This window comes from Bombina bombina, chromosome 1 (assembly GCF_027579735.1).
Source record: "Bombina bombina isolate aBomBom1 chromosome 1, aBomBom1.pri, whole genome shotgun sequence".
NCBI classification, from domain to species: domain Eukaryota; kingdom Metazoa; phylum Chordata; class Amphibia; order Anura; family Bombinatoridae; genus Bombina; species Bombina bombina.
The window spans coordinates 547,625,000-547,640,373 of record NC_069499.1 but is presented as its reverse complement, the minus strand read 5'-3'; the positions used below and the strand labels follow the sequence as shown (position 1 = coordinate 547,640,373).

Sequence of the window (15,374 nt, the reverse complement as noted above, 5' to 3'; positions counted from 1 at the left end):
TGATTTTTATTTTAAATCAATGATCCCTGGTGTCTATTTGAGGTTCATGATCTCTTCTTGTGCCCCTGGCCGTGCAGAAAAATAAATAAATGTGTGTGTAAATGTATGTATATGTGTTTGTGTGTGTGTATATATATATATATATATATATATATACAGAGTATATATATATATATATATATATATATATATATATATATATATATATATATATATATATATATATATATATATAGTGTGTGTATATGTTTGGCAAATATGAGCTGGGGGCAACAGACTTCCCAGTGCCTAGGGCAGCACAAAAACTAAATATACCCCTTCTGTCAGTGATTAGGTTTTTGGTAGAGGCTAAGATTCACAGTGCTAAAATCTAGATTCTTTTGTGCATATTCACTAACCTTTATCTCCAAAACAGATCCCTGAACTCACAGCACAGTAGTTTTTACTTCTTGTCTAAATGTGTTTATTAGAGTATAACGTTATTAATGTATTACCATTTCAAAATACCAACTAGCCTTATAAATATATTTACACTAATATAAAATGTATTTAGTGTTTAATGTTAATACTAAAATGCATAATTATAAGCATGGTATAGAGGTTATTCCACCGCCTCCCTCTAGTCATTGGGTACATTCTGTATTTCCCTATAGTCCAGTGCTGATCTGTTTGCGCATGTGCAGCAACTCTCCTTCAGATACTTGCAGTGTAACTCAGGTTCCATAATGGCAGCACCTGTGATTAGAGGAAGGTGCATGCAATGTATTTTATAGTGACCATTTAACTTGATCTGCTTTATTAATTATGTTAAGATGAGGTATCATGTTGAGCACTCAGGCTATATACATGTTGTCTGCTTATAAACTGATTCTTGCTATTTATTAACAATCTGCTGTATCCCTTCACTTATGTTAACTGATAACACTATCCAGTTTTCCTTGGCGCGTTGCCGACAAATAAGATGAGCATTACAAAGAATAAAAGTTAGGGTATCACATAACTAGTACTAGAATTGTAATCTTGCTGTGTTAATGGATTTCTGGGATAATTGACACCATGCCTCTCATTAATAAGCCTTATCTGGGTTTCTCTTCAGATTGTCTTCCACTGGAATCTTGGGGTCAGGAAGGACAATGGGTACATAATCAGCCAAGCTCTGAGCAAGGTGAGTCATTGCAGTGAAGCAGAGGAGTAGACTCAGATCATTTATAAGCCTGTAGATAGGTAGTGAAACATATTGTATAAACATGTGATAAAGTGTGTGTATAGCAAAGTGCTGAAGTCTATTAGCTAATTATGTTTCACATAGTGAAACTGGTACCTCAGTCAAAACTAATTGTTACATATTGTTGACTTCATTTTCTATGGCACTCCTATCAATTAGAAGCACTGCATTTCAAATTAATTAATACAGTAGAATTACATAATCCACAATGGAACCGCACTTACTGTGAATTTCACATTGTTGGTAGATTTTTTTTCTGAAAAAAATTCAAATATTGTTTCTATTTCCCTGCCCACTGTGACAGCCAATTACAGACTCATAGTGTATACTCATGTATACACTGTGAACCTTGCACATGCTCAGTAGGAGCGGGTGCCTCAAAAAGTGTGTGTATAAAAAGGCTGTGTGCAAATTGAAAAGTTTAAAATTTGTATGTTCTAACTGAAGCATGAAAGTGTGTTGACGTTTTTTTTTTTTTTTTTTTTTCAAATTACATTTTACTTGCTTTGTTTTAATGTGTCTCAATGGTTTCCCAGGTCTTTAATTGCTACATATCTCACGGATTTTTACCCTGTAGTTGTGGCCAGGTAGTCTGGTATATATAGATCTAAAACACAGCAGTTAATGGCGTTGCCGTCTTATCTGTTAGAATGCAGAGTTTATTTGTTTTTCACAAAACTAACCATATCAATGTGGGTCCCGTACAATTTTAATTGTAATATTCATTTTATAGTTTTAAAAGTGTGATTTAAACTGTTGGATAACGCTATCAAACCAAAAAAACAATCATGTTTTTGAAACTGAGCATTTGGAAAAAACATTAAAAATGTAAAGTGTAATGTGAAACAGAATAATTTGTGTGAAATAACGAAAAAAAAAATACTCTCTTTGCAGAGTATCTGAGTTTAGTACAGTACAAGTAAAAAAATGAAATCCATACAAAATTTTAGTTTTTTTTATCATTTAAAGTGGCATCCAATTGGAAAACCAAGAAAACCCTACTTTGAACACATCTTTTAATGGACTGGACTAGGTATCCCTTTTAGGCCACAACGTTCAAGCAAGCAAGCAATGCAGCATCTGCTTACAGAATTGAACGTTGCACAAGCTCCACCCCTGATCTTGCACAACCAGTTGCTTGAGAGCAGGACTTGCCAATTAACAAATGACTAAGGAATATTTTAAGTTTGCCTCCTAAGAGGTGACAAAGTGGTTAGGAAGCTGCGGTCTAATGATCACTGATTCTTACAAGTTTGTTCCTTTATCTTTATTTTTGGCATTTGAAATAGCTGATTTAGTCTGTGATATCCCTACCTATACTAAAAGTTTATATACGTAAGTATTGACAAGCTATGTAAACACAACCAGCAGAAAAAAATACACTCCCAGTAGGGTGTAGGATAGTTAAGTAATAAAATTTTAATTTTCCATTTTTCTCTCTTGGTCTCTGGTTTACAGACATATGTAAAATAAGGAAGCATGTGTGTGTACACAAAGTGATAAAATAAATAGATTTGATTTTACCTGCAAATAAAACTGAAATTGCAATCTCTCATACATTTTATACTCTGCAGCTGGGATAACATATAGTTGTAAATACATTAAGGGAAAAACATGTTATCATGATATCATGTTATGATATCTCTGACCTAAGAACTGGGAAAATTTGATAAAGATACCAGTTGGGCATCAAAACGTCATGGACTTTTTCCTTTTTTAACTTTGTTTTTTAATAAAAGTTCATTTTTACTTTGCTAAATCCAGTGAGTGCTGTCATCATATGGGAACTGTGTATATGTGTATATATATGTGTGTGTGTATATATATATTTATTTATTTATTTATTTATAAAATATTTTACCAGGAAGGATACATTGAGATTTCTCTCGTTTTCAAGTATGTCCTGGGATCACAAAACATTGCATTGATACAATAGGGTACAATAAAATACAAAAACAATAATAATACACAATATATGCAAACATTTAACATAGAGCAGGTACGAAATATTTAATCAACCATTTTGAGATATGTATAGAGGGATCTCTTAAAGGATATATATATATATATATATATATATATATATATATATATATGTGTGTGTGTCTATATACTGTGTATATATATATATATATATATATATATATATATATATATATATATATATATATATAAAAAATATGTGTGTGTGTGTGTGTTATATGTAAAATATATATTTGTATGTAAGATTATAATAGTTATAATATACTTTAATAGATACATTGTAGAAGATTAGAAATATTAGATTACATAAATATAAGTAACTTTTAATATGTCTCACTAAAAGTCTGACAAATCCCAGAACATGTCTTGCTAGTAATAAATATTCCCTGAGCAGAGGTTTTGAGTAATTTTATCATTTACTTTTTGTCAAAGCCTAAACATTTATTTGAAGCCATAAAGGATTCTAATGATCATTGAATTGGAGCGTGTTTTATAATTTTAAACAATATATTGCACTTTTTATTACACCCAGGAAAGCAGTCATATTTATTAATGTGTGAACTGAGCATGCTCAAAAAAACTGAACATTGCACAAAAAACTGTTCAAAATGGGTTTTCTGGTGGATTGGACTATTGCTGCCAGATTTTCTCCATGCAAGGAGTGTTCTTGTGCCAAAAATGTATTTGCTTGATAAACAAGGATCTATGCCAAAGAATATTTTAAATAAATAATTTTGCTAGCAGAAATGTTACAAAATAGTATTAAGCTCATTATATTTTCAGCATTCGGTCCAAGCAAGCAATTTGAAAAGAAAAAAAAAAAGTCCATATTTGCTTTCATTATTAAATCATTTACATTTTATTGGTATCCTTTGTTGAATGTAGCTTATTTCCATGAAAGCATACTGCTGTAGGCTCAGGAGTGTGAATGTGTCTTGAGCACTATATGGTAGCTTTTGCAAAGTTATACATTGTTTCAAACAATGCTTCCTTCTTGTGCTCCTAAAGGGACACTGTACACTAAAATTGTCTCCCCTCTTTGTCCCCAATGGTCAATTTTACCTGCTGGGGTGTATTCAATTGTTTGCAAACAGCTACTTTACCAGTATTTGTTATTTAAAATAGCTATTAATGCCTGTTGTATCCCCACCCATACAGAAAAAATGAGTAACAAACATTTTCCATGTAGAAAAGCTATGTAAGCAGGATACAATAACATTGATTAATCTCCCAGAGAGGGGGGCAGTATGAGGGAGAGAGAGATTTGTGTGAAATAGCTGCTTGAGTTTATTCAACCCCGAAACATAATTAGCATTCAGTACCTAATATAAATAACATTAGCAGGGTTGCTTAACTTGGAGGTTCAAACCATTATTATGGGCATGTCCTAGGTTGATGGTTTTAATGAGGAAAAATTTAAATATATATGAAGAAGTTATTTGATACATAATTAGTGTGAAAAATATATAGTACTGTCCCTTTAAGTGTATGATATTATTGTTATTAATTATATTGTGTCAGACTAATCTAATTGACTTTTTTGAATATGTAACAAAAATATTAGACCAGGGTGGAGCAGTAGATATAGCATATTTTCCTCCTGTATCATGTGACAGCCATCAGCCAATCACAAATGCGTATACGTAAAGTATGTGAATTCTTGCACATGCTCAGTAGGATCTGGTGACTCAAAAAGTGTAAATATGAAAAAGAAAGTGCACATTTTGTTAATGGAAGTAAAGTGGAAAGTTGTTTAAAATTGCATGGTTTCTTAGAATCATAAAAGTTTAATTTTGACTTGAGTGTCCCTTTAAGGATAGAAAACAGAGTGTCAGTAAATTGAGTACTTTCAGCAGATGGGGCAATTACTAGTGGTGTTCCTCAGGGGTCAGTCCTGGGGCCTGTTTTGTTTAACATATTTATCAGCGATATCAGAAAAGGACTACAGGGTATGGTATGTCTGTTTGCAGATGATACAAAACTTTGTAATAGAGCAGATGTTCTGTGGGGGTAGACAAAATGAGAAGTGATATACAATAATTTGGAGGATTGGACAAATGACTGGGAGCTAAAGTTTAACAATGAAAAGTGTAAAATTATGCATTTAGGGAATAAAAAAGCATTTAGTAAACAATATCGTATTGCAGCAAGTAAGTCCAGTAGAATGCTTGGATGTATTCTCAGTAGAAATAGTAAGGTTCTTATGCCACTTTATAAATCGTTAAAGGACCAGTCAACACATTAGATTTGCATAATCAACAAATGCAAGATAACAAGACAATGCAATAGCACTTAGTCTGAACTTCAAATGAGTAGTAGTTTTTTTTTATAACAAATTTCAAAGTTATGTATATTTCCACTCCCCTTGTACCATGTGATATGAATCAGCCAATCACAAATGCATATACGTATAGTCTGTGAATTCTTGCACATGCTCAGTATTATCTGGTGACTCAAAAATTGTAAATATAAAAGACTGTGCACATTTTTTTTAATGAAAGTAAATTGGAAAGTTGTTTAAAATTACATGCTGTATCTGAATCATGAAAATTGAATTTAACCTGAGTGTCCCTTTAAGTTAAGCCTCATTTTGAATATTGTGTGCAGTTCTGGAGGCCATATCTCCAGAAGGATATAAGCAAACTGGAATCTGTGCACAGGAGGGCTACCAAAATAGTACACAGTTTAGATATATATTTATGTGATAAAATGTGTGTTTACACATATAAACACATAAATATATATGTATATATTCATATACATATATTTTTTTATTTTGCTGCCCAAACCTGTGCTACGCTAGGTGCTTAGCCATGTCTGACGTCATGAGAACGATGCACGAATTGTAGCGCTCTCTTGTGAGCTAGGTCGCATTGCGCCTAACTTGTAATACCAGTGCACATTTACGTGCGCTGGTATTACTGAGTGGAGCGCAAATATCACGCTCGGAAAGCACAATATTGCCCTCCACTTGTAATCTTGCCCTAAATCATAAATGTTTCATTTAGAGTTTTATGCCCCATTAAACAAATATATGCTAGTAAGTGTGCAGGTTTAATGAATCTTTGTGTAGTATCATCTGATGTGTAAATCCAACCTTGGCTTCATTTGAATGAGGAGATTGTAGCTTTTGTGGCAAATCACTTTTGCTTTTAAATGAATTAATTTAATGTTTGATGTCAGCCTCACTTTAGCCTATGAGTCATTCATATGGATTTGTAGCAACTTGCCAACAAACTGAAAAAAACCTCTCTCTCTCTCTCTTTGTTTTTCCAACATATTTCCTGCATAATGTTTAGCAATTACCAACCCTTATATGCTGCTAACAGGTGAAAGATACAAGGATAGTTTAGATTTCTGTTAAGAGTTTTAAATCATAGTGATGACATGTTAAGAGACAATTAAATCAGTTTCTTGACAGTTTATTTTGTTTAATCTGAATGAGGGTATTTTAAAATGTTTGTCAGATTTTGTTCTTCTTGTCCTGTTTTTGGAGTCTTCTCCCTTTCACCCTATACAGGGCTAGATTACGAGTGGAGCGCCAACTGTTGCGCACAATCAATAAGGGGTATACATTGTGGCTCTTTGTGTGCGTTGGAAGTAGCGCGTGTATTACAAGTTAAAAGTAAATGCATTTGCTTGAGCGCTGTAAAATTTAACGCACGTCAGGTTGTCGGTACTTTAGAGCTCTGGTTAACTGTTATGTGAGACAAAAAAGTTACACAAAACACATCAAAAATACCTTTAAAAGTACAGTTACACTCGTAATAACACTGATAAAAAAATATTATAAAAAATTGCATTCAAAAGTTATAAGGGCTCAAAGATATGATACGTATGTACAGTATCTCACAAGTGAGTACACCCTTCACATTTTTGTAAATATTTTATTATATGTTTTTATGTGACAACACTGAAGAAATGACACTTTGTTACAATGTAAAGTAGTGAGTGTACAGCCTGTATAACAGTGTATATTTGCTGTCCCCTCAAAATAACTCAACACACAGCTATTAATGTCTAAACCGTTGGCAACAAAAGTGAGTAGACCCCTAAGTGGAAATGTCCAAATTGGGCCCAAAGTGTCAATATTTTGTGTAGCCACCATTATTTCCAGCACTGTCTTAACTCTCTTGGGCATGGAGTTCACCAGAGCTTCACAGGTTGCCACTGGAGTCCTTTTCCACTCCTCCATGACGACATCATGGAGCTGGTGGATGTTGGAGACCTTGCGCTCCCCCACATTCCGTTTGAGGATGCCCCACAGGTGCTCAATAGGGTTTAGGTCTGGAGACATGCTTGGCCAGTCCATAACCTTTACCCTCAGCTTCTTTAGCAAGGCAGTGCCGTGGTCATCTTGGAGGTGTGTTTGGGGTCGTCATCATGTTGGAATACTGCCCTGCGGCCCAGTTTCCGAAGGGAGGGGATCATATTCTGCTTCAGTATGTCACAGTACATGTTGGCATTCATGGTTCCCTGAATGAACTGTAGCTCCCCAGTGCCGACAGCACTCATGCAGGCCCAGACCATGACACTCCTACCACCATGCTTGACTGTAGGCAAGACAAACTTGTCTTTGTACTCTTCACCTGGTTGCCGCCACACACGTTTGACACTATCTAAACCAAATAAGTTTATCTTGGTCTCATCGGACCACAGGACATGGTTCCAGTAATCCATGTCCTTAGTCTGCTTGTCTTCAGCAAACTGTTTGCAGGCTTTCTTGTGCATCATCTTTAGAAGAGGCATCCTTCTGGAACAACAACCATGCAGCCCAATTTTACTCAGTGTGCAGCGTATGGTCTGAACACTGATAGGCTGACCACCACCCCTTCAACCTCTGCAGCAATGCTAGCAGCACTCATATGTCTATTTCCCAAAGACAACCTCTGGATATGACGCTGAGCACGTGCACTCAACTTCTTTGGTCGACCATGGCGAGGCCTGTTCTGAGTGGAACCTGTCCTGTGAAACAGCTGTATGGTCTTGCCCACCGTGGCGCAGCTCAGTTTCAGGGTATTGGCAATCTTCTTATAGCCTAGGCCATCTTTATGGGGAGCAACATTTTTTTTTCCAGATCCTCAAAGAGTTCTTTGCTATGAGGTGCCATGTTGAACTTCCAGTGACCAGTATGAGAGAGTGTGAGAGCGATAACACCAAATTTAACACACATGCTTCCTATTCAAACCTCAGACCTTGTAACATTGAGTCACATGACACCGGGGAGGGAAAATGGCTAATTGGGCCCAATTTGGACATTTCCACTTAGGGGTGTACTCACTTTTGTTGCCAATGCTTTAGAAATTAATGGCTGTGTGTTGAGTTATTTTGAGGGGACAGCAAATTTACACTGTTATACAGGCTGCAGACTCACTACTTTACATTGTAGCAAAGTGTCATTTCTTCAGTGTTGTCACATGAAAACAATAAAATATTTACATAAATGTGAGGGGTGTACTCAGTTTTGTGAGATACTGTATCTCTATTTAACATAGAGATACATACATATACATGTCTAAAGATGTATGTATGTATGTATGTATGTGTGTATATATATATATATATATATATATATATATATATATATATATGTGTGTGTGTGTGTGTGTGTGTGTGTGTGTGTGTGTGTGTGTGTGTGTGTAAATATGTATTTATGTGTTTTACTTTATATTTACTGTTCATATTTCACATTCCAATGTTCTTCATTTACAGGATAATGCCCTTTTTATTCTTAAATACATATTTATAAATATATATATATTCCAATAGATATATAGGTATAGATATGTATTTACATGAAGAGTATGATATATATATATATATATATATATATATATATATATATATATATATATATATATATATATATACTGTGTATATGTATATGTGTGTGTTTTCTAATAAAAAGTACATTATTTTGCGTTTTGCGTATCGTGTTTCGCAATTTAGATTTTAACCCGGTCGGGTTATCGCACATGTAAACTTAAAAAAATATATATATTAAATGTACTAAAATATATAGATATATTCTATGGATTATAATATATAATAAAAGGCCAGGTTTGTTTGTCCAAAGCTGTCATGCGCAGAAGAGACTGCGCGAGGACAAACATACTTGGCCGTAACGAAGGATCAGTCAGTGAGGTTCAGACAACAGAGACATGGGTAGAAGCGGGTGTGACAGGGGGCATGGCTGGGCGGGAGCGAGCGTGGCGGGGACGTGGCTGGTGGGAGCAAGTGTGGTGGGGGACATGGCCAGATGGGAGCAGGCGTGGCTGGAGTGCATGTGACGGGGGCATGACCGGGCGGGAGCGCGGGTGGGACCGTGTTACTGCTGCACTACAGAAAATGGGCTTTAGGACTAGTTTAGAATAATTTAGAATATGTTTATTATTTTTTTTTATAATTTTCTTTTTTTTATATATTTTTTATGTAACATTTCAGTTTTCATGTGCACTAACCTGACCGCATTAAAATCTAAATCGCGAAAAACACGATGCGCAAAACGGATATTTTACATTCCTATGTTCTTCACATAGAAAATAATGCATTTTTATTTATTAAATATATATTTCTATATTCATGTTCATGTAAAATACATATCTATAACTAAATATCCATATGCAGCTGCCAGGGTGCTATTAAATCAAATAAATATCTGTAAATGAAAGCACTCACTGGACTTCGGTCGTCTGTGACAATTTTTCTTTTTATTTGTGACGTTTCTCTGTCAGAGAAAGGGACGTTTGTGGTCCCGAAAACGTCACAAATAAAAAGAAAAATTGTCACAGACTACCGAAGTCCACTGAGTGCTTTTATTTACAGACATTTATAACTAAATATCTATAGGAAATAGATATATAGGTATATACAGATATATATAGAAATATGTATTTAAGAATAAAAAGGACATATTCTGCTATGTGAAGAGCATTGTAATGTGAAATATTAATATTTCATGCCTGGTTTAGCGCTCTTGAATATATGTGGTCGGGTTAGCTTGCGAGGATGAGTGTTAGTTTTTATTTTTCAAAGTCCATTGAGTTCTATGGGAGAAGTTGTTAACCAGGTTAAAATATTTTTTTTGCGCTTCGGGTTTACAATCGTGCGAAAACTTTTTACATTCAACTTGTAATATTAGCGCAACACAATGCTTGCAAAAAGCCTCCATCTAGCGAAGTTAAGGCACAATCAGGATCGCTAATTTGTGCTCCACTTCTAATCTAGCCTTCAGTTTGGGTCTTGTTATTCTGAAATCAAAACATACTTAATTTTTTGATTTGCACAAAAATTCAGGTTTCAATATAGATTTTTTTTTTTATAGATTTTGTTTTTTGATACTTTTTTTTCTACTGCTTTCCTAGAAAATTTTAATTTTCATAGTAAATTCCCCCAGAATATTGTTGAGTTTTGTTCTTATTTACTTGACATTTTAAAAAGAATCTGAGATCTGAAGCATAGGAAGTGACTCAGATCATAGCCGCTTGGCTAAGCTTCAGTGTTCCTCCCTAAATTGATTCAAAACAGAAACATTAGCCTGCTGCAGATTTCATGCAGTATTATACTATTGTGTCGTGGCAGAACTGAGAACATTACTGTGTGCTGTGATTTCAGTGGCTTACTTTATCAAGTGGTTCTGGCTAGCAACCATCACTTTTTTACAAGCAAAAGTATCACATGTATCAGTGTGTAGAACTGAGTTTGTATGGAAGTGTCCCTAAATGTTTTTAGTATTGCAAAGACACATTTTATTATTGTTTGGGATATGCAGATATTTGATTTTTGGAGCATAATAGCTGTGGGTACTGCCTCCCCTGAGGTGGGGCCAGTGCTTGAACTATCTGAAAGAATAAATTCAACTTAAAGGGACACTCAATCAAAATTAAACTTTCATTATTCAGATAGAGCATGCAACTTTCCAATTTACTTCCGTTAACAAAATGTGCACAGTCTTTTTATATTTAAACTTTTTGAGTCACCAGCTCCTACTGAGCATGTGCAAGAATAAGTGTGTATGCATTTTTGAATGGCTGATGGCTGTCACATGGTACGTGTATGCATTTGTGATTGGCTGATGGCTGTCACATGGTACAGGGGGAGTGGAAAAAGACATAACTTTTAAAATTGTCAGAAACAAAATCCACTACTCATTTGAAGTTCAAAATAAGTGCTATTGCATTGTCTTGTTATCATGCATTTGTTGATTATTCAAATCTACAGTGTTGACTGGTCCTTTAAAGGCAGCTAAAGATGCAATTATTAGAATGTTCCTGCTATTTTGTTAGAGCATCCAGCTTATATGGAAGATTATTCTGTTTTTCAGACTATGGAGGAGGATTAGCCTAGACAAGGTTTTCTTAGTAAATTTCTGTCTTTAATTTATGAAGGAATATTCCATTTATGATTGATTCCTCTAACAGTACTTTTTGCCTTACCTTATTAATAATGTTCTCAATCATGGCCTTATATTTCCCATGATACTATAGTCCTCATATGGAACATGCATTTAATATTAATCACAATCATTCATGTGACTTAGGGCCCGATTCTCTATATATTTCTGGTCTGGTGAGATTCTATAAGATGCCTCACCAGTATTTTAAGGTCCCTCAGGGATTGTTCTAATGACAATTTTTACCATGGGAACCGTGTATCTCAAATATGCTTTATTTGAAGGTGAGACACTTTCTTTACAATATAATGCTCAATAAAATAAGTTGACAGAAATGTTTTGAGAATCTTCCTTTTCTCATAAGTGGATGGAACATATGAATGTGGGTTACACTCCAAAGAGAATAGTCACTTTAAAGGATATCTACCTTCATGTTCTCAACCATCAATCAAGATTACGTTTTGCTTTATGGTGGTACATTTTCATCTCTTGCTTGTTATTTTTCTCTCCTGGGTTGACCGGTACTCCAAGGATCATTACCAGCACATATGATGAAGATTAAGTAACATAGTATATCTGTGGTTCCTTATTTAGACAAAATCCTTATTAAAACCCCACCAGCAGAGCAGGAACCTTGTCACATGTCCAAGGTAATTTGGATGTGTTAGACTTCTGGGTGTCTAAAATGTATATTTATAGCAATTCTCTAGTGCCATTGTAGTAGGTGCATTTCCTTGAAGTTATTCTGAACATAAGTTTTAACCATGGCTATATTCCAGGACCAAAGAATTTAAAGACCAAGCAAGTAGTAAGGGAACCCAAGCAATTAGAAATCTTTTGTGCAAAGCACTTCACAGTGGTGCTGAGTTTGATGTTATCAATTGTTAATGTAGTTCACTTTTCAAGGCTTCACATGAAACAATTGCAATTAAAATGATCTAAAACAATAATTCCTCATACATTATACGTAGAGAATGCTAAATACTGCTGAAAACAGTCACTGATGGCATTTTTCCCAAGTTAGAATGTGGGCTACCTCTTACATTACTATGGCACTTAGAGTTCCAGCATGGTGATTGATGTAAGCCACAGAAGTGACATTGTGTGATTGAAATCTCAGAAATCACAGAAAGACTGCACCCCAACCTGACAGACTTGTGTCCGTGGTGATCACCACCTATGTTGGATGGAGAAAGGAGGCTCCCTGAATAAGAGATTGGCGAGTCTGCCACCATGTCTTGCAATCTTTATTCCACTACTGCAACAAATTTTAGTTGTAGAGGATGTAGTAGGAATCTGGCAAATGGCATGATATCCGAAGCCACTGCCATGAGGCCTACTACTTTCATGCATTGAAGGACTGAAGGAAAAGAAGTGAGCTGGAGAAGAGCACACACCTTCTGCAACTTGAGTCTGTGCTGATCCATGAGAGACAGTTTTAATTGATACTGAATCTATTATAAGACACAGAAATGCTGTTTGGAAGGTTAATTCTCCAACCGTGAATAGTATACAAAGAACCTGAAGAACTTTGCTTATGTTCCTTTGCTGTTTGGAGAGAGCCTGAACAAGAATGTCATCTAGATATGAGCTACCGCAATCCGCTGAGTTCTCACTACCAACAATAGTGCTCTGAGAACCTTTGTGAAGATTCTGGGTGCCGTTGCCAGACCAAAGTGAAGCGCTATAAACTGATAATGCTTGTTTAAGAAGACAAATCTGAGGGACTTGGCATGATGCCTGTGGAAAGTGATTTGCATAGGTATATGATAGACATACATTGAAGTATAGGGCGGATCATCACCATATTGAAAGTTGGAACTTTTAGAAATTTGTTTAGAGTTTTTAAATCCAGAATGGGCTTGAAAGTCCCTTCTTTCTTTGGAACAATGCAACGGTTGGAATAGATTGATTATGTTTCTCTAATGGGACCAAAGTAATAATCCCATACATACATTTAGGAATATATTAAAGAAAGGAAATGCTACAATATTCACTTATCGAAGAATGACAAGGCAGCACTTCCATGGATAGGACCGAAAATAATTTTATTACAAAAAGTGAAAAAGGTACATATTTGCCCAAACACCATTTAAACAAAATGTGGTGAACCTACCCTTCTAATTACATATCATATATGAGACTTAAAAACAATAACACCATAAAAAACAACCTAAAAACAATAACACTCATTATCTTACAGCAATTATATAGTTCGCTTTAAATATAAGTGTTATTAACACGCTCTGGAAAGGCAAATATAAAGTCACTGGAGAAGATGAAATTCGGCACTCATTAGCCAGCTGTTTTAATATGAGCACTCCAGGGTCCACAGACATGCTCCATATAACAATGCTGAAGGTGCATAGTACTTACCTGTCAATACCTTTGCCTATCATGTAAGCACAGTGCCAAGGATCTGGTAAGCAGCACACTGTAGACCGGGGGATTTGTGGGCATATCCACATTTCAACTGGGAGGCTGGTGGCATCTGACGGGCTGAACTTCTGTCTACCCCTCTACCCTCTTTTTTGTAGTTTTTCTGGGGAGGAAATGGGTCTCAAATCGGTTTAGAATCCTTATCAAATGACATGAAGATCAGCAGTTCACGATTCACACCATTCCTGGCTGGAGGCAAAAAATTGAGGGATAATTTTTGCCTCCTCCTAGTGGATTGGCGTTTGTGTACTCTCACCATCTTATGAAATAAATGTATATTAATAGAAAGTACGCAATTAATACAGATGGAGAAGTTTCAATTTATTTTAAACAGCTTTTGCTTAATATTTTTTTCAGGCACCAAAATAAACATTTTAAAATACTGCTTTTCATATGAATGATAGATTTTTTTTATTTACAACTTTAACTATACTTCTCTTTTAAAGCATATGTATCTATTAATCATTTAAAGGGACACTCAAATCAAAATAAACTTTTATGATTCAGAAGGAGCATACAGTTTTAAGACACTTTCCAATTTACTTTCATTATCAAATTTTGCATTCACACTTTCTGCGGAACAAGATCCTATTGAGCATGTGCACAAGATCACAGGGTATACGTATACTAGTCTGTGATTGGCACTTAGATGGGCCGGAAAATGGGAGAAAAAATACATTTATCTACTGCTTATTTGAAATTCAGAGATGGAGTTATTGCCTTGTATTTTAATTATGCACTTGTTAACTATGCAATTCTTCTGCATTGAGAGGTCCCTTAAGTCAATACCATGCAAGCCTTGGTAGTGAAGGGTCAGATATGCTGTGAAAAGTTGTGAAGTTGGGTAAATAGTTTTTTGTGATACACAGTGGTCACAGGGCCTGTATATAGTGAGTTTGTTAGGGTTTAGTGTAGTTGTTACTGTGCAGAACTCCCCTCAAAAATACCAGTGGGTGTCTGGAAATAATAAGGCAGATGGCTGACCTGACTTCAAACATCAACTTTTCTGAACAGGTTTTTACTAAATGTTGAAATGCTTATGCTTAGCTTTCCAGCGATAACTAATTGCCCCGCGTGCATTTGTTTAAATAAAGGTAGCTTCATTTAAGGCCAGGCTGCCTTTAGCCTAATACATCCTGTGGGTCTGTATCTTGGGTTCAGAGGGGAATTTACTGCATTCCAATGTAATGGCTGAATGGGACCCCCTGGCTGCTGGGCGTCTGTACATGAAGGTAAGAAAGGTCCATCAGTGAGGAGAGGGACAACCTGCAATATCACCCTGTCACGTATTTTACCTTAACTTTATAGCATCTCGCACACCTCTCTTTCTATCTC

General features: G+C 35.4%; 1 protein-coding gene across 1 annotated transcript in view; it reads left to right on the top strand.

Moving 5' to 3' along the window:
- KIAA2012 (KIAA2012 ortholog) overlaps nucleotides 1-15,374 on the top strand; it is a 306,316-nt gene that overhangs the window by 130,051 nt on the left and 160,891 nt on the right. The window contains exon 10 of the mRNA XM_053713277.1: nucleotides 1,097-1,165. Coding sequence (XP_053569252.1) covers nucleotides 1,097-1,165 — 69 coding nt within the window. The remainder of the gene's footprint in view (nucleotides 1-1,096; nucleotides 1,166-15,374) is intronic.